Raw genomic sequence first — 18,707 nt, 5'->3', positions numbered from 1 at the left:
CATAGTATATACTTTTTATCTGTTTCTTCAAATATAATTCTGGATTCCTTTGCCAAGTCTTATCCCCTCAGAATATATTCTCTAAAGTGTTGAAAAATTATCCAAGAAGTTATCTGTTGTCAGTGGCCAATCACTTTTAGTGTGTCTGTGATAAGAACTGTCACTCAGGTCACTTTTCATGATTGCTGTCTGTTTGCAAACAGAAATCTTGACCCAGGCTTTTAAAACTTCAAGTCCAACTCTAGACTTTAACAAACTGTAATTTCTATGGTGTTCCTATGATGGTAATGTCTTCATTCTGTGGTAAAGCCATGGGTCTAAACTTTATAGTTTTGTAAAGCCTAAACCACACTGATGCAGTGTCAACAAATGTAGGTCTAGGTCTGGTGAGTCTGGCATTGGCAAAGTATGGAACACGTTCTATGTTGTCTGCTGCCAGATCTGTAGTTCATGCCAGCACAGACATGGTGTGTTTTATGTTATTCGATTCACTGCATTTTATTTTTGATAGGTACTATACTTACCAGACCCACACCCAGAACCAGCTTCAGTGTGGGAAAAGGGCAATTTAGTGAAAATTGTAAATAAATTGTTTCAAAAAGGACTCTTTAATTATTTTTAGGAGGGGGACAGGTCCCTTCAAGTCCCCTAACATTATTGCACCATTACTGCAGCACTGTTACAGCACAAGTACAGATCACTTGCAGTACTAATAATCCCAATATAGACATCAAAATAAGTCAAGAATAGTTGTTAGAGGGTTACCACATGTCAGTAGCTTTTTTTAACCAAAAACAGCAGCACATAAATGTTGATAAATTGTGTTCTTTGAATATAAGATATACATACAAGTATTAGTATGAGAACATTCATTAATTCATTTGAACTTCTTTGTGCTTATATCCATTTGAGGTTCAAGCATGCTGTCCTGGACACACAACTCAGCTATCTGGGCCGCCTGTCCAGAACAGTGGGTTAGTGGTTAGTAGTTAGTGAGAGAGAAGTCTGTACAGTGGTCTTACACCTATCTATTGAGTTGTTAAAACTTGTTCTGGTTGGAAGCCGATACTAGGCTGCGAACCCAGTACCTACCAGCCTTATGTCCAATGGCTTAACCATGACATCACCGAGGCCAGTTATGAGAACAGTTAATGTGGATGAATTTAATAAAGTAGCAGTGTGTCTTGTCAAGGGTTTTTATAGCAATGATAACCTGTCATAACCAGTGGGTTAAAATCACCATGGGCATGTAATTTGAGGTAACCTGTACATAGGTTATTAGGCACCATGCTTTTGATGCTTGCAATACTAATTATTCCATGGTATGTATACTTTTGAATATAGAACTACTATATTTAAGAAACAGGAAACACTGAGTGGATACTTGACAAATAGTCTAGCCAGAGTGACCACAGTACTTCCTTCTATCTTGAAGTAATCTAGGTCGAAAGAGAGGAACTAAATAAGAAAAATTAATCATTGTATGAACTGCTGTATGTAACTTCTCTTTCCTGTGCAGTGATGTACTTGGAAGTTTGACTTTTATCAACCTCGTCAGTGTTTTGAATGACAAGCCGGTACTTGCATATTTGTCATCCATCCTGCCATGATCTGTGATTCACTTGGTCATTGGTATGTTGATATGCCAAACAGCAGGTCATTATTTTTTTATTTAGAAGGTCATGATCGGTAAAACAGATGATCATTGTATGTCATATTGCAGGTCATGATCTGTCATTCAGAATGTTATGATCTGTAAAACTGTAGGTCATGATGTCATACAGTGGGTCATGGTGCATCATACAGCAGGTCATGATTTGTTTTTATTCAGAAGGCCATGATTTGTAAAAACAGCTAGTCATGATCATGGTATGCCTGGTCTGTCAACCTTTCTATCTACAATTTCAACCTAACCAACCACTAGATACAAACACACATTTGAGTGACAAGTCATTTATTTGTTATACAGCTGGTCATGATCTGTCATACAGCTGTTTATGATTGGTTATACAGCTAGTCATGATCTGTCAAGCATATATATTTAGATGTGTTAACCTTCTGGCTATCTGCCAGTTAGCATAACCTAATAACCTAGAAAATAATTAAATCACACATTCAAGTGGTAGGTCATGATACAGCTGGTTATGACCTGTCGTGTAGCATGTTATGATTGGTTATACAGTTGGTTATGAGCTATCATCCAGCTGGAGATAATCTGTCATATGTATATCTTAAAGGAGAGGACAATTAAGGCATTTGGCCTGGTATGCATATTCAACGATATATAATGCACATTATTGCTTAATATCAACACGTATAATCATATAGTTAATTAATAAAACGGTTAAATGTAATGGCTATTATATATAACGGGCGCAGCCATTTTGTACCATCTCAGTGAGTACGCCCTCTGGCGAGCTGTTGGTTACGTAATACTTAACGCGTAACGTCAGGAATGAGCCTTAGAACTAGAGAAACACAATCTACCTGGTTTTTGCGGGATGATAAATAGTCATACATTGCAATGTTCTGTAATAATACACATCCCAGTAAGCCAGCAATAAGTATATCTAGCACTATATATATTAGTTTTCAATACAAAATAAAATACCATTGTCAAAGTGGCTACACAACAAGTCGAAACAATTAACAATGTTTTGCCCATGCATTAACCTACGTACTGAAATGATACACGTAGTGTTTTCTTAGTTAATTGGTCTATACTGTTAGTTGCTTCTACCTGTGGTTCCTGATTGGCAGGTGTGTATTTGATTGGTAACCAGACGAGCCAATTAATTGACACTTTCTAGACACAAAAATACATACCGGTATTGTGGAATATTACCTGTCGCCCCTAAAATGGTAATGGACATGGTTTATTACTGTAAATAGTTCTGTAAAACTATTGATTAAGTAGACTTTTCAATCTAAAACCACAGAACTGACCAATTACGTAGTCCCATAGAAAAGAAAAGTATCACTTGGGTATCGTGGGTTGTCGTTTTTGCTCCAACGTAGCATATCAATAGGCCTAATTTTGTACATTTTTCCTTTGGATTATTTAACAGAGAAAAATACTATAACCCCATTTTGTTCTGTTATTGCAACTTGAAATATATTTAGTTAAATAGTTTATTATAATATTACGTCATTTATGCTGTTTTACAAGTCAGGTTGATCAAAGAGAAGTGCCTTGTCGAAAATTACTGCTTTTGTTTACACTGTACATACAGGAGATGGTCAGGAGCTGATGTCACTTCGCCCCAAGCTATCCCACCGGACGTCACAAAAACAAAACAAAATGGCTGCCCCCAGTTAGCAGGAATAATCATGTTTTTTTATTAACTCTAAAATTACGCGTTTTTCATTTGCTAAAGTGTCAGTATGTGTTGGTGGTCTGGGTATGCATCTTTCCAACACATAAGGCTCTTGTTTGAGTTGACCCTACCTTTAAAGTGTCAGTATGTGTTGGTGGTCTGGGTATGCATCTTTCCAACACATAAGGCTCTTGTTTGAGTTGACCCTACCTTTAAGCTGATTATGATGGTTATACAGCTGGTTATCTGTCATGCTGTTAGTAATGATCTGTTATACAGCAGGATATGATCTGTTATACAGCAGGATATGATCTGTTATACAGCTTATCATGATCTGTCATACAGCTGTTCATGGTCTGTTATACAGCTGGTTATGATTCATTATACAACAGGTTATGATCTCTCACACAACTGGTCATGATCTGTTATACAGCAGATAATGATCTGTCACACAGCTGTTCATGGTCTGTCACACAGCTGTTCTTGAACATGCATATATCTTACAATCATCTGGCTGTATGCCACTTCAACATAACCAACCACTAGATGATAATAAAATAAAGTGTTATACTAAAAAAATATTAGGTGTACTGTATTCTTTGAAATTGATTAGCAAGTGTAACCTATTTTCTAATATCATAATTACCCAAATTTTCACTTTCCTTGCAGGCAATGCCAAAACAGTACGAAATGACAACTCCAGTCGTTTTGGAAAATTTATGCAAGTTTGTTTCGACAAGTGCCAAATCAAGGGATGCATTGTGCAAGACTATCTCCTGGAGCAGTCTCGGATTACGTTCCAGTCGCCAAACGAACGCAACTACCACGTCTTCTACCAGCTGGTTGCTGGGGCACAGGCCAGCCCTGAACTGGCGCAACAGTTTCTGATTGGCTCGGCCGAGTCCTACAACTATTTAAATCAAAGTGGGTGCTCCCAGCTAGACGGAGTGGACGATTCGGCCATGTTCGACAACCTCCGACTGGCGATGAACGTTCTCAACATTCCAGCGCAAATGGTGGATGGGATTTTTTCTGTGCTTTCAGCCATTTTGTTGATAGGGAATTTGAAGTTTGAGGACGTGGAGGGGGAGAAGACTGATCTCACTTCGGAGGATAAAAGTATTTTAAGCATTGTCTGTGATCTATTGGGATTCGATGTGGAAGGACTCGTGGAATCTGTTTTGTTTCGTCAGATTCAAGTGAGGGGAACAATTACCAACATACCATATAAACTACAAGAGGTAGGTAAATTTTATGCCTGTTTTCTTTTTATTATGCCCATCTTTGATGGGTCATATTACGGTATTGACAATTAGTATTGTGTTGTCAGTCTCTCCATCTGTCCATTCTTCTGTTAACTTTTCTTGTCAATGTAGCATCAAACCTTGCAAGCAAGTACTTCTTGGGATGGCAGTGTGTTATGTACCATAATTAGGTCACTGCAACCTACTTTTCACGAATTACAGCACATAAAAAAAAATCCTTGTCTGGGCTATATCTTCCTTGTCAATTAATAGAGGTTCATCAAACCTTGCATGCAAGTGCAACTTGGGATGGCAGTTGCAACCATTTAACTCGTGGTTATATCCATTGAAGGTTCAAGCATGACTGTCTTGGGCACCTCCTCCAAGATTGCAGTGTGTCGTGTATCATTACTAGGTCACTGTGACCTACTTTTCATGTTTTTAGATAATACACATTCTGCTATTACTAGATCACCCAAATTCCTTGTTGGTTTAAGATGATTGCACTCCACCAAAATGTGGCGGACTGTCTGAGTACACTGACAGTACTCACTGAGGTGGAGGATTTTTCTTCAGAATAAATGGCTAATGTGAGCATGACACAAGACTAGTTCATTCTTTCTACACTGCCTATAGGAGAACTGCATGCCATTCTCTCAGGATTGGCTTGACATAATGAAGCTTATTCATGATCGCACTGTCAAAAAGATGTATTGGTTACTGTGATGTTTAAAATCAGCATATGAGACACGCACCCTGACATAGGGTAAATTCAAGCAGACTTGGTAACAAAATCTGCCTTTTTATTCCCCTTGATGCCAACATAATTAGAAAGAAGAAAAGAAAGAAATGTTTTATTTATTGATGTACTCAACACATTTTATTTACGGTTATATGGCGTCAGACATATGGTTAAGGACCACACAGATATTCAAAGAGAAAACCCGCTGTCACCACTTCATGGACTATTTTCGATTAGCAGCAAGGGATCTTTTATATGCACCATCCCACAGACAGGATAGTACATACCACGGCCTTTGTTACACCAGTCGTGGAGCACTGGCTAGAACGAGAAATAGCCCAATGGGCCACCGACGGGAATTGATCCCAGACCGACCGCGCAGCAAGCGAGCGCTGTACCACTGAACTATGTAAGCTTGGAGAGATGAAAGTGAGTATAAATAATGATGATTTCCCATTTTTTCGGCAGTGACTATGGATGCCAAATTGGGCAATCTTAAGAAAATTATTGTTTGATGGAAGAACTGTAGCAGATTCTATATACTGCTATCCCATGATATGACAGAAGCTGTCTTGAATTTCTATGAAGTACTGTGGGCAGTCTTTCAGGGATAGGATCTAGCTCAGTGGGTAGAGTGCTCGCCTGAGGTGCTTGCATCATAGGATTGAACTCCGTTATTGGACCTATTCTGTGATTTCTTTGTTTTCCCATCCCAACCAATCCCCCATGTCTGGTATATTAATTATTGTTGTATGTGCCTGTGGGAAAGTGCATATAAAAGATGCTTAACTGTTAATGGCAAAATGTAGTGCATTTCTTTTAAGATTACGTGTCAAGAATTACAAAAAATTTGACATACAGAAGCTGATGATCAATAAATCAATGTACTTTTGTGTTGTCGTTAAAACTAAAAAAAAAAAAAAAAACTGAGAAATTTTTCTTGAATCAGCCTATGAAGTGGCAACAGCGGATTTTCTCTCTCAATATCTGTGTGGTTCTTAACCATATGTCCGACGCCATATATCCGTAAATAAAATGTGTTGAGTGCGTTGTTAAATAAAACATTTCCTTCCTTCCATCCTTCTTTCTTGAATCAAAGAAATGAAAGGTTAAATGGGATAATAAAAAAAATTAAAAAAAAAATAAAAAAAGTTATTACATGACATTGTGTGTATATTTTTCTTAAAGGATTATACTTCCATCTTATACAGTGAAACCTCTCAAAACTGGACCCTCTGTAAACTGGAATCCCCTCAAAACCGGACGTTTCTCATGGGCCCTTTTTAATATCTGTACATAAGAGAACCTCTCTAAACCGGATACCTCTTAAAACCGGATTTTTTACTTGGTCCAGAGGGTGTCTGGTTTAGAGGAGTATCACTGTATTTCCATGTTATATTTTAACTCTGAACGAAGGTCTGTCAAAGCAATTATGCAAGTACATGTGAGTGATGAATTTTCATCAAAGCCAACCGGATGAAAAGTCAACACGAATGTAGCCGTTTCACTTGACTGTATTGACTGTGGCGGAACTTGTGCAATTTGTATTGCACTGCTCTGTTAGCTGTCCACTTCCCATGCCAGCTCTATTGTTAAACTTAATAGAATCAATTAATCACATAACATTCAGCCAATTCTGACATTACAGCCGTATCTCGATCACTGGCAATGTGACATTCTTCGTATTGCCACTTTTAATCAGTGCCTGAATGCTAACTGCCAAAATGTAGGTTTTTATAAAATAGATGTAACATTGATATAACAAAAGTGAATTTAAAGGGTCTATCTGGAGTTGCTGCAAGTGTTAAGATGTTGCCGACTAACAGAGACGTTTTAACGATTGTAATTACTTAATTAATTGTATTTTTCTGCATAAAATATTAGTGGCTGTATATTAAATGTGTTTCTTATTTTGTATCCTAATATATTTTGTTTTCATACGTATAAAATTTTATTTCATATCATGTTAAGTCTCACTAGAATGTCAAGTGGGATGTAACATTTCGACGTCATACCATATCATAAGATTGTTACACATATAGTACCTTACCAGAACGTCAGTCAAACAAGTTGTGATATAAATTAAATTCATTTATGCGTAATAAATAGGATATTAAAATCACTACCACTTCATATGCTTATGTCCATCATGAAATAATTTTGAATTGTCACTCACTAATGCTCATGACAATTGAACATTATTTCACTCTTGATACAGCATGGAAGCTTGTTTAATATCCTTTAAATCTGGAGACCAAATCCAGTTTGGGTTACTTACAAATATCAACAAGACCATCAAAAACACATTGATTTCACTGACACCAATATATTTTAATAAAGAAAATATATTTGTTATGTAATTTTAGTTGTAATTTTTTTATTAGTTAGAAACATTTTACAGTGCAACAAACTCAGCATATAGTCCCTTTAATAAGCAAAAAGACAATTTAATTTTTACAAATGCATCAAAATACCCATACATGAGTAACATGTAGGAAAAATATCTTTGTGAAATTTGTATATGTAAACTGCTGCCTTTTGTCATATAAAAAACAAAATGGAAAAGAAAAACAAGAAAAAGTAAGACAATTAACTACATGTAGGTCAGTGTTTTTTGAAGATGCACAAGCTATAGTAAAAAAGAAATATAATTTTTTTTGGATCATTAATGCTATAATTAGATAACCATACTATATTCATCAGGTTGCAAAAACGTATTCTGTTCAACATGGCTCCTACTAGCCTTTCTCAGTTAATTTAATATACAGTGTACAATGTAGATGGAATCTGCTACTTTAACTGCAAAATGTAACCCATCAACCTTTTTTTTCAAAAGGTGTTTATTTTCCTCTTACTTTTTTCAGTATATTGATGTTGATCATCAGTTCGTATATTTACCTTTGTTCGACATCCAATACTTGTCAGTGTGTTTTAGGTGCTGAGGTGTCGTAAAACATTCATTCATTCATCCCATTTTTCGGGGTCAGGACGTAGTCCAGTGGTAAAGTGCTCGCATGATGCGCAGTCGGTTTGGGATCGATTTCCGTCGGTGGGCTCATTGGGCTATTTCTCATTCCAGCCAGTGCACCACAACTGGTATATCAAAGGCTGTGATATGTGCAATCCTGTCTATGGGATGATGCATATAAAAGATCCCTTGCTGCTAATCGAACGAGTAGCCCATAAAGTGGCAACGGAAGGTTTCCTCTTTCATTATCTGTGTGGTCCTTAACCATATGTCCGACGCCATATAACCATAAAATAAAATATGTTGAGTGCGTTGTTAAATAAAACAGTTCTTTCATTCCATTTTTCAGATCACTTCTTGTTAATTTTGTTTTTCATTGATGTCATTCAAATATTTTCTTTATTGTATAATTATTGTAATTCCTAATACTGTTCAGGTTACTATCATTTTGCCAAGGTCTGTTCAACAATTTATCATTGGGAGGGATGGGAGGGGAGGCAGGAGATAGTAATTATTATTTTATGTCTAATGGAAGAAGTTTGTTTTGTTTAATGACACCACTAGAGCACATTGACTAATCAATCATCGGCTATTGGATGTCAAACATTTGGTAAGTCTGACTTGTAATCATAAGAGGAAACCCGCTACATCTTTCCAAATGCAGCAAGGGATCTTTTATATGCACTTTCCCACAGACAAAATAGCATATACCACGGCCTTTGATATATCAGTCGTAGTGCACTGGCTGGAACAAGAAATAGCCCATTGGGCCCACCGATGGGGATCGATCCCACACCAACCAATCATCAAGTGAGTGCTTTATCACTAGGCTATGATGTCTAATGGATCTGCTTCCCTCCCGTCCTGGAGCTGCTCACTGGCAATACCAGAGTCCAAATCCAAGATGGCCGTGCCTGAACCTATTTTTGGATATGGGCACATAAATAGATTTCCCATAATGGATCTACTCCCAAGTTTTTTTTCTATGCCTATGACATTGTGGCTTAAATAAAAATGTATTTCATGAGTGATGGATATACTAATAAATTGCTCCCACCCATCCCATCTGGCCGAATTAGCTCAGATGATAGATTACTACTCTGAGGTGCTTGAATCATAGGATCAAACCCTCTCAGTAGACTCTATCATTCTCTGATTGGGTTTTTCCCATCCCAACCAGTTCCCCATGACCAGTATGTCAAAGGTCATGGTATGTCCTATCCTGTCTATGGGATTGTGCATATATACAAGATCCCTTGCTGCTAATGGAAAAACGGGTTTCCTCGGAGTACCCCAGTTGTAAAGCACTCAGATTGATCCCTGTTGGTGGGCCCAATGGGCTATTTCTCATTCTAGCCAGTGCACCACGACTAGTATATCAAAGGCCGTGGTATGTTCTATCCTGTCTGTGGGATGGTACATATAAAAGATCCTTTGCTACTAATGGAAAAATTTATCAGGTTCCTCTCTAAGATTATATGTAAATTAATTACCAATTTGAAATGTTTAACATCCAGTAGCAGATGATTAATAAATTAGTGTGCTCTAGTGGTGTCATTAAACAAAACAAACTTTCCTCTACATGTATGTCAGAATTATTAAAAGTTTGACACCCAATAGCGGATAATTAATAAATCAATGTGCTCTAGTGGTGTAGTTAAACAAAACAAACTTTTCTCTAAGACTGTATCAGAATTACCAAATGTTTGACAACCAGTAGCTGGTGATTAATAAATCAATGTGCTCTAGTGGTGTAGTTAAACAAAACAAACTTTTCTCTAAGACTATCAGAATTACCAAATGTTTGACAACCAGTAGCTGGTGATTAATAAATCAATGTGCTCTAGTGGTGTAGTTAAACAAAACAAACTTTTCTCTAAGACTATCAGAATTACCAAATGTTTGACAACCAGTAGCTGGTGATTAATAAATCAATGTGCTCTAGTGGTGTAGTTAAACAAAACAAACTTTTCTCTAAGACTGTATCAGAATTACCAAATGTTTGACAACCAGTAGCTGGTGATTAATAAATCAATGTGCTCTAGTGGTGTAGTTAAACAAAACAAACTTTTCTCTAAGACTGTATCAGAATTACCAAATGTTTGACAACCAGTAGCTGGTGATTAATAAATCAATGTGCTCTAGTGGTGTAGTTAAACAAAACAAACTTTTCTCTAAGACTGTATCAGAATTACCAAATGTTTGACAACCAGTAGCTGGTGATTAATAAATCAATGTGCTCTTGTACTTTAACCCACTCCTCCCCTGTGATCAATTCTCGAACAACACTAGAGATGAGTCCACCTTTAGTTAACACTAAATTTAAACTAATGTTTTCTGTTTGTTTCAGGCTTGTGAAAATCGCCATGCAATGGCCAAGGCTCTCTACGCCCGGACGTTTGCCTGGCTCGTGGATTCCGTGAACAAGTGCATTAACCCAGGCCAACACCAGTCACACTTCATGGGAATTCTCGACATCTTTGGATTCGAAAATTTTGAGGTGAGAAAATTCACAACACCTGAAAAAAATGTTTTTAAAGAAAGTATTAATTGAAAATATGTTATTGCATATATACATAAACCCTGCAATTAAGAAAATGTCCAAGGCAAGAAAACATGTCATTGACAAAAACCCTGAATTTGGTTCATTGAACTTCCAGGCAAAAAAGTGCCGTGGAGAATTTAAAACCCAACAGAAATCTCCACGGCATTGCTGATTGCCGTGATGCATTTCAGGGGTTGTATACAAGTACTGTAAAATGGATTAATATTGTTATTGGGTTTATTTTTTTGTGTGTGGAGAATACACACCTTAGCATATGTTTGCAATATTTCTTGAGCAACTATTGGTAAAGATCGGCATTGTGTATTTGTAATGAAAATAATGAGTGCATATAAATTTCATGACAAACGAAGTGAAATTTATATGCATGCATTTTTTTCTTGTTTACTGGTTTACAGTGTACATATACATACATGTATTACTGAAAAGATCTAAGTGGCATATATTCTCTAACTCCATTTCAAGACATACGACTGGCTGCACCTACATATAGGTGATGACCAGGTCACCAGTGTCATGCATCCAAAGAAAAACAACAGTGTAAATAGATTACAATGTGACTTAATTAACCTGACATTCATGTGTCTGTGACGCGTAAGTTAGCTACAAGTGCAATGCCTGTAAATAACGTTTAGTCGAAAAAGATGTTAAAATTTGCTTAAAACCTGGTTCTTGAGGATATGTAAGAATTAGAATAATACATTTGTGTCTGTTAGATACCATTTATTTCACAACTCGTTGTTTAAAAACATATCAAACTCGCTTTCGCTCATTAGATACATGTTAAAACAACTCACGAGATAAATGGTATCTAACAGCCACTCAAATATAATTCTCTATTTCCGTGCCTATCTCTATATAAGGTCCATGGATTAGTTGTTAGTAGTAGTTAGGGAGAGAGATGTTTATGTTGTTGTCTTACATCTTTCCTTTGAGCCATTTAACTCTATACCTACCAGTCTAAGTATGTGAAGGTCTGAGGGTTTAGTAACCTCACCACCATAGCCAGTATATGAATATAGGAAAGATTTTTGTGTACATGGTTGACTCAGTTCATCATAATGAACTCTCTATCTTCACTGAAGCATCATACAAACAGGATGTATATTTGAATTGGCTTTTGAGTCACTCAGTCAGAGGCCAGATTTAGTCAAAATAAAAGCTGTGTCCAGTGTTATACTTATGTTTCTTCAAAGCAAACTGAAACCATTGAAGCCGTGTACCAACAAAGGGTGGGACAGTGGTAATGCACTCACCTGAAAAACGGTCAGTTTAGAATTGATCCCCGTTAGTGGCCGATTGGGCTATTTCTCATTCTATTCAGTGCACAATGACTTGTATATTAAAAAGCTGTGGTATGTGCTGTCTTATTTGTGGGATGGTGCATATAAAAGATTCCTTGCTACTGATGGAAAAATTTTGCATTGTTTCCTCTCTTTGACTGTCAAAATTACCAAATAATTGACATCCAATAGTCGATGATTAATAAATCAATGTGCTCTAGTGGTGTCATTAAACAAAACAAACTTTCCTTTCCTCTCTTGGACTATATGTTGAAATTACCAATGGTTTGACATCCAATAGTCTATGATTAATGAATCAATATGCTATTTAGGTGGTGTTAAACAATACAAACTTTGTACCAACAAAAAAAACCCAACCCAACCCAATACATTGAATGTCTGGTTATTGCAAAAACAGATCAAAGCTCAGTGTCACTTATTATTACCTTGAGGTTCAGTTCAGACTTGAACCATATATAGAACATTTATAGTGAAAAGATGGTTGATAGGCTAGCTGTTTGAGTGATGGCATTTATTTGACACATTGATCCTGATAACACTATATTTGTAAGGCACAGAGTTTGTCTTGACGTAAATGTATTTGATGCCATCTCAAGTAACACCATTATCCAGTCACTTATGGATGAAAACATTTTGACCTGGGCAGCTTACAGTGTTGTGCAGTATAAACTGCACAAATTGCACATGTCGGTCAATATTCTCAAGTGAAATGGCAACATTCTCGGCGACTACTGTCTCAGATGCTTCTTCACTGTTTAAGTGAGATTTCAAAAAACATGTTCTGCTGCTTTACAGTTAAGGAGCGGGACATAGCTTAGTGGTAAAGAGCTCTCTTGATGCACGGTCGGTTTGGGATCGATCCCCTTCAGTGGACCCATTGGGCTGCTTCTCATTCAAGCCAGTTCACCACGACTGGTATAACAAAGGCCATGGTATGTGCTAGCCTGTTTGTGGGTTGGTGTATATAAAAAAACCCACCTTGCTACTGATGTAAAAATGCAGCGGGTTTTCTCTCTAAAACTAAATGTCAAAATTACAAAATGTCAAAATTACAAAATGTTTGACATCCAGCAGCCGATGATTAATAATTCAATGTGCTTTAGTGGTGTTGTTACACAAAACAAACACTTTTAGTTTTTACAGTTAAATAGGAAAGGAATGTTGGTTTAATAATATTTGTTATCGCATTATTTTATAAGTAGCAGGTGGTGGGGGATCTAGTTTAGTCAGTACTATTGAGGTGTTTTGGTCGAATGATCGAATCCCCTCAGTGACCCCATTCTCTGATTAGGTTTTTTCATGTCCCAACCAACCAGTGCCCCACGACGGGTATAACAAAGGCCATGGTATGTGCTGTCCTGTGTAAGAAAGTTCATATAAAAGATCCTTGATACTAACAGGAAAACTGTACTGTACTGGGATACGAACTCAGTACTTACCATTCTTAAGTCTGATGGCTTAACTGCTACACCATCGAGGCTGATTCATAATGGACTACTGGGCCCATGCTTATAAAACTTTATAATCTAGACATAAATTATTCATCACATCACATGCATGTAATTTGTGTGGTGTTGTCATGACGTTAAAGTCTTAAAGCATTATTAGAGACTTGAATCTAAAATTTAAATGTTTTGTAGGCATGACTCCTTGTTTGGAATGGGGTGGAACATGGCCCCGTTGTAAAGCGCCTGCTTGATGCAGTTGGTCTGGGATCGATCTCCACTGGCAGGCCCATTGATCTATTTCTAGTTCCAGCCAGTGCACCATGACTGGTATATCAAAGGCCGTGGTGTGTGCTATTCTGTCTGTGGGATGGTATATCAAAGGCCGTGGTGTGTGCTATTCTGTCTGTGGGATGGTGCATGTAAAAGATCCCATGCTACTAATGGAAAAATCTAGCAAGTTTTCTCACTAAGACTATATGTCAAAATTACCAAATGTTTGACATCCAATAGCTGATCATTAATAAATCAATTTGCTCTAGTGGTGTCGTTAAACAAAACAAACCTTTGGGGGCGGGGGGTTGGAATGGGAAAATAGAGCAATGGTTCCACTGAGGAGAGGGCTTTGCTACTTAGTTACTTTTTTTTTTTTACTCCCCTTTCAAGTTACAGAATACAGTACTGCCATAAATTAGTAACTACATGTATGCACAGTAGATGTGGCGTGTGACCTTTGGTACCAGAATGCATGTGAATACTTCCTTACACTACTGGAATACAGGATGTTTACCAGTTATTGCTGTGTGTGACTGGGTTGACTTGCTAATATCCGGACTGGTGCGCATGGGAAGCTGTTGATGTCGATTGGTTATTGAAATGAGGTGACATGCCAACTACTAATACCACTTAATGTTTTCACACTCGTCAGTGTGTTGCTTGGTGTTAAAGGTTAGCTGAACCAAGCAGAAGGGCATCGTTTCCAGTCTTCAGTAGAAAAGGCAACTGATGACTCGTGCTCCCCTCCATACTCGCATGGAAAGTTTCAGGACAGGAACAGATTGATTGCCTTTTTAATAAAGTTTATAGGAAATGTTATGCTTGCCTAGCTAGCATCTTGTAATGGGAGTGATCGTCTGCTCGCCATGATTTTGTTCGTAATGAAGACAGTTTTTGATACTGACATTTGTCCTGTTTATTAGTATGCGATTATTTGATAGATATATTAAAGTAACAGACTCTAGTTTTCAAACACTAAAGAATATTTATCACTATTAGAGCCGTTTTTTGATAATTGAAATCATACTTTACTTAGATTTTATTGTTATCCATTCTCATACATCCAAAGTATTTCTGGTCATCCTGGTGTTTTTAATATCACAAAATGCAATTTTCGTATTTTTGAAAACGCACATGTGTCTGAGAAGTAGCAGACTTTAATCTATATATAATTATCTTTTTAATAAACTATTAATAATTATGTATTAATAAATATTAATATTGTGTATTATGTAGATGAATAAATATATCCAGCTACCTCTGACATATAATGATTTTTTTTAAAGGAAAATAATGTAAAACTTGTCTTTGGTATATCCATCATGGGGAACTGGTTGGGATAGAAAAAACTATCAAGGGTGTTTGAGCCTGCAACACATTGTAGCCCGGGCGAGCACTCTTACCACTGAGCTACATCCAGCCCACTAAATGATTTAAAGATGAGGAGACGTATATTGGTGGTTATTTAACAAGATGAGGAGACGTATATTGGTGGTTATTTAAAAAACATTAAATCTGGATTTCTATTTTGCTGTGTTACACCTCTTTCATGGCTAATTATGGAGCGGGATGTCAACCAGTGGTAAAGCGTTTGCTTGATGCACGGTCGATCTAGGATTGATCCCAGTCGGTGGACCCATTGGTCTATTTCTCGTTCCAGCCAGTGCTCCACAACTGGTGTAACAAAGATCGTGGTATGTACTGTCCTGTCTGTGGGATGGTGCATATAAAAGATCCCTTGCTGCTAATCGAAAAGAGTAGCCCATGAAGTGGCGACAGCGTGTTTCCTCTCTCAATATCTGTGTAGTCCTTAACCATATGTCTGACGCCATATAACTGTAAATAAAATGTGTTGAGTGTGTCGTAAAATAAAACAATTCCTTCCTTCCTATCAAGGGCGATTGAGCCTGCAACCCACTGTAGCCCAGGCGAGCACTCTACCACTGTGCTACATCCTGCCCACTAAATGATTTAAAGATGAGGATTTCTATTTTGCTGTGTCAAATTTCTTTCATGGCTAATTCAGTTTATTTAATATTGGCATAGCCAGAACTTTATCTGGGGGCGGACACCCACATTGTCTGTTACACTTGTTATAGGGTGACATGGAAATATAAGGGTGGGACGTAGCCCAGTGGTAAAGCGCTCGCTCGGTCGGATCGATCACGGTCTATGGGCCCATTGGGCTATTTCTCGTTCTAGCCTGTGCACCATGACTGGTATATCAAAGGCTGTGGTATGTACTACCCTGTCTGTGGGATGGTGCATATAAAAGATCCCTTGCTGCTAATCGAAAAGAGTAGCCCATGAAGTGGTGACACCGGGTTTCCTCTCTCAATATCTGTGTAGGCCTTAACCATATATCTGATGCCATATAACTGTAAATAAAATGTGTTGAGTGTGTCGTAAAATAAAACAATTCCTTCCTTCCTATCAAGGGCGATTGAGCCTGCAACCCACTGTAGCCCAGGCGAGCACTCTACCACTGTGCTACATCCTGCCCACTAAATGATTTAAAGATGAGGAGACGTATATTGGTGGCATAGCCAGAACTTTATTTGTCTGTTACAACATGGTAAATCTGGATTGTGGGCTGTTTTGTTCTGTTGTCAAATTTATGTTACCCTGTCTGTGGGATGGCTAATAAAAGATTCAGAAAAGAGTAGCCCATGAAGTGGCACAGCGGGTTTCATCTCTCAATATCTGTGTGGTCCTTAACCATATGTCTGATGCCATATAACCGTAAATAAAATGTGTTGAGTGCATCGTTAAATAAAACATTTCCTTCCTTCCTTCATGGCTAATTCAGTTTATTTAATATTGGCATAGCCAGAACTTTATATGGGGGTGGACACCCACATTGTCTGTTAAACTTGTTATGGGGTGACATGAAAATATAAATGATGGTTGTAAAAATAAGGGAGGGAGGGCATGGACCAAATGGTTATGTCAGTGTTATATACATGTAATATACAGTACATCAGAGCTCACACTGGAAAGAACTTGGTTTTAGCCAATTTTTACATATTTAGAGTATTTACTTTAAAATTATTCAAAAGTGGCTAATTGAAAAAAAAAAGATTAGCCAAATACTAAATGTTGTAGCCAATTTGTATAAAGCAAATTAGTAATTGGCTAATTTGGCAGTGGACAGGGTGAGCCCTGGTACAGGTAGATACATCATGTTGCTTTTAACAGCAAATGCAATACAATTGTAATCTTTAATTTTTTTTTTATAGTATTCAACTAACCTCATTCTTGTCATTTCTTCTAAATCATCTCCCTTCTTCATGTTCTGATAGCACCTCTTTTTTTTTCAACTTCTTTTGCCTTTCAGTTCAATATTTCAATCATTATCTTTCATCTCATCTCCAATCATAACAGGTGCTTGTCTCAAACATAGTCGAATATTGCTAGATTCTTGGTTTGAAAGCCAAAAGCAGGTGATATAAAGTAAATGTTAAAATATAAGAGATGTAAGCAATAGGAAAACTAAAACCTTGCTGAAGGTGGCAACAATGTAATTTGCATTAAATAGTCACCTAAGAAAATATTAAAATGTGGCCTCTTAAAGGGTGGTGAAAAGAAAAGAAAAGAAATCGCATAAATGGTAACAGTAAACAGTGACTGCAATCAAAACCCTCAATGCATATTATTACATATAATATATAAATAGAGTTTTGCAAATAAAAAAGCCTGAAATTAAATATTTAAATGAAGGAAGAAAGGAAATGTTTAAAGATGCACTCAACACATTTTATTTATGGTTATATGGCATCAGACATATGGTTAAGGACCACACAGATATTGAGAGAGAAAACCCGCTGTTGCCACTTCATGGGTTACTCATTTCGATTAGCAGCAAGGGATTTTTTATATGCACCATCCCACAGACAGGATAGTACATACCACGGCCTATTTTTACACCAGTTGTGGAGCACTGGCTGGAATGAGAAATATCCCAATGGGTCCACCAACGGGGATCGATCCTAGACTGACGATGCATCAAGCGAACGCTTTACCACTGGGCTATGTCCAGCCCCACAACAAACAGTGACTGCAATCAAAACCCTAAATGCATACTATTACATATAATCTATAAATAGAGTTTTGCAAATAACGAAGCCTGAAATTAAAACAGTTAAATGAATAATCAGGTTTCTAGGTAAGAAACCAAATGATACTGGATATTTTTGTTCCCTGATTAATGGTGATCACATAAAATACAATCTTTTTATTTTTTGTGTACTTTCAGACAAACAGCTTTGAACAGCTATGTATCAACTACACAAATGAAAAACTACACCGATTCTTCAACCATTATGTCTTTGCCTTGGAACAAGAAACGGTAAATAACCTACGCTATAAACTTAATTGATATACGCATGTATTTGTTTTGACTACCACAGTCTGTTTGTCAAAGATGGTTGAGATCTCTGAGAATTAGAATTTGTGTAACCCAGTTTAATGTACAAATGAAAAATAGGTTATCAAAACTAGATCTGCATATGCGACATGTGAATGAAATTATCATTCTGAAATGTTTAGGCCTACATGTACTTAATATTAATGTCTGTAATAAATCAGAACTTTTCTCTTTTGAATTCTAATTTTATATCTGAACTTTTCTGTTGTAGATTCTAATTTTAAGCTAATTTTATAAGTTTTAGTTTATACTCTGGACATTGTAACTGGTATGTGACTAAACTTTCATATGTGTTGCCATATATTAGGCAGAGATGTTCGTAATATACAAAAAATTAAGCCAAATATTTGATTTTTAAAATGTTTTTGTTAATTATATCTATAGTTTGTTAGACTGTTAACAAATATGAATAGCACCCCTAT

At 37.0% G+C, this 18,707-nt stretch overlaps 1 protein-coding gene across 2 annotated transcripts in view; it reads left to right on the top strand.

Moving 5' to 3' along the window:
* Positions 1-18,707, top strand: part of LOC121370367 (unconventional myosin-VIIb-like) — a 162,006-nt gene that overhangs the window by 34,955 nt on the left and 108,344 nt on the right. For both annotated transcript variants that reach the window (XM_041495534.1, XM_041495533.1), the window contains exons 6-8: positions 3,987-4,558; positions 10,622-10,771; positions 18,115-18,207. In XM_041495534.1, the coding sequence (XP_041351468.1) occupies positions 3,987-4,558; positions 10,622-10,771; positions 18,115-18,207 (815 nt within the window). The remainder of the gene's footprint in view (positions 1-3,986; positions 4,559-10,621; positions 10,772-18,114; positions 18,208-18,707) is intronic.

The sequence above is a fragment of the Gigantopelta aegis genome, chromosome 4, assembly GCF_016097555.1.
Source record: "Gigantopelta aegis isolate Gae_Host chromosome 4, Gae_host_genome, whole genome shotgun sequence".
In the NCBI taxonomy this organism is placed as follows: Eukaryota; Metazoa; Mollusca; class Gastropoda; order Neomphalida; family Peltospiridae; genus Gigantopelta; species Gigantopelta aegis.
The sequence above is the reverse complement of the archived record's forward strand: the minus strand, read 5'-3'. Positions and strand labels throughout refer to the sequence as shown.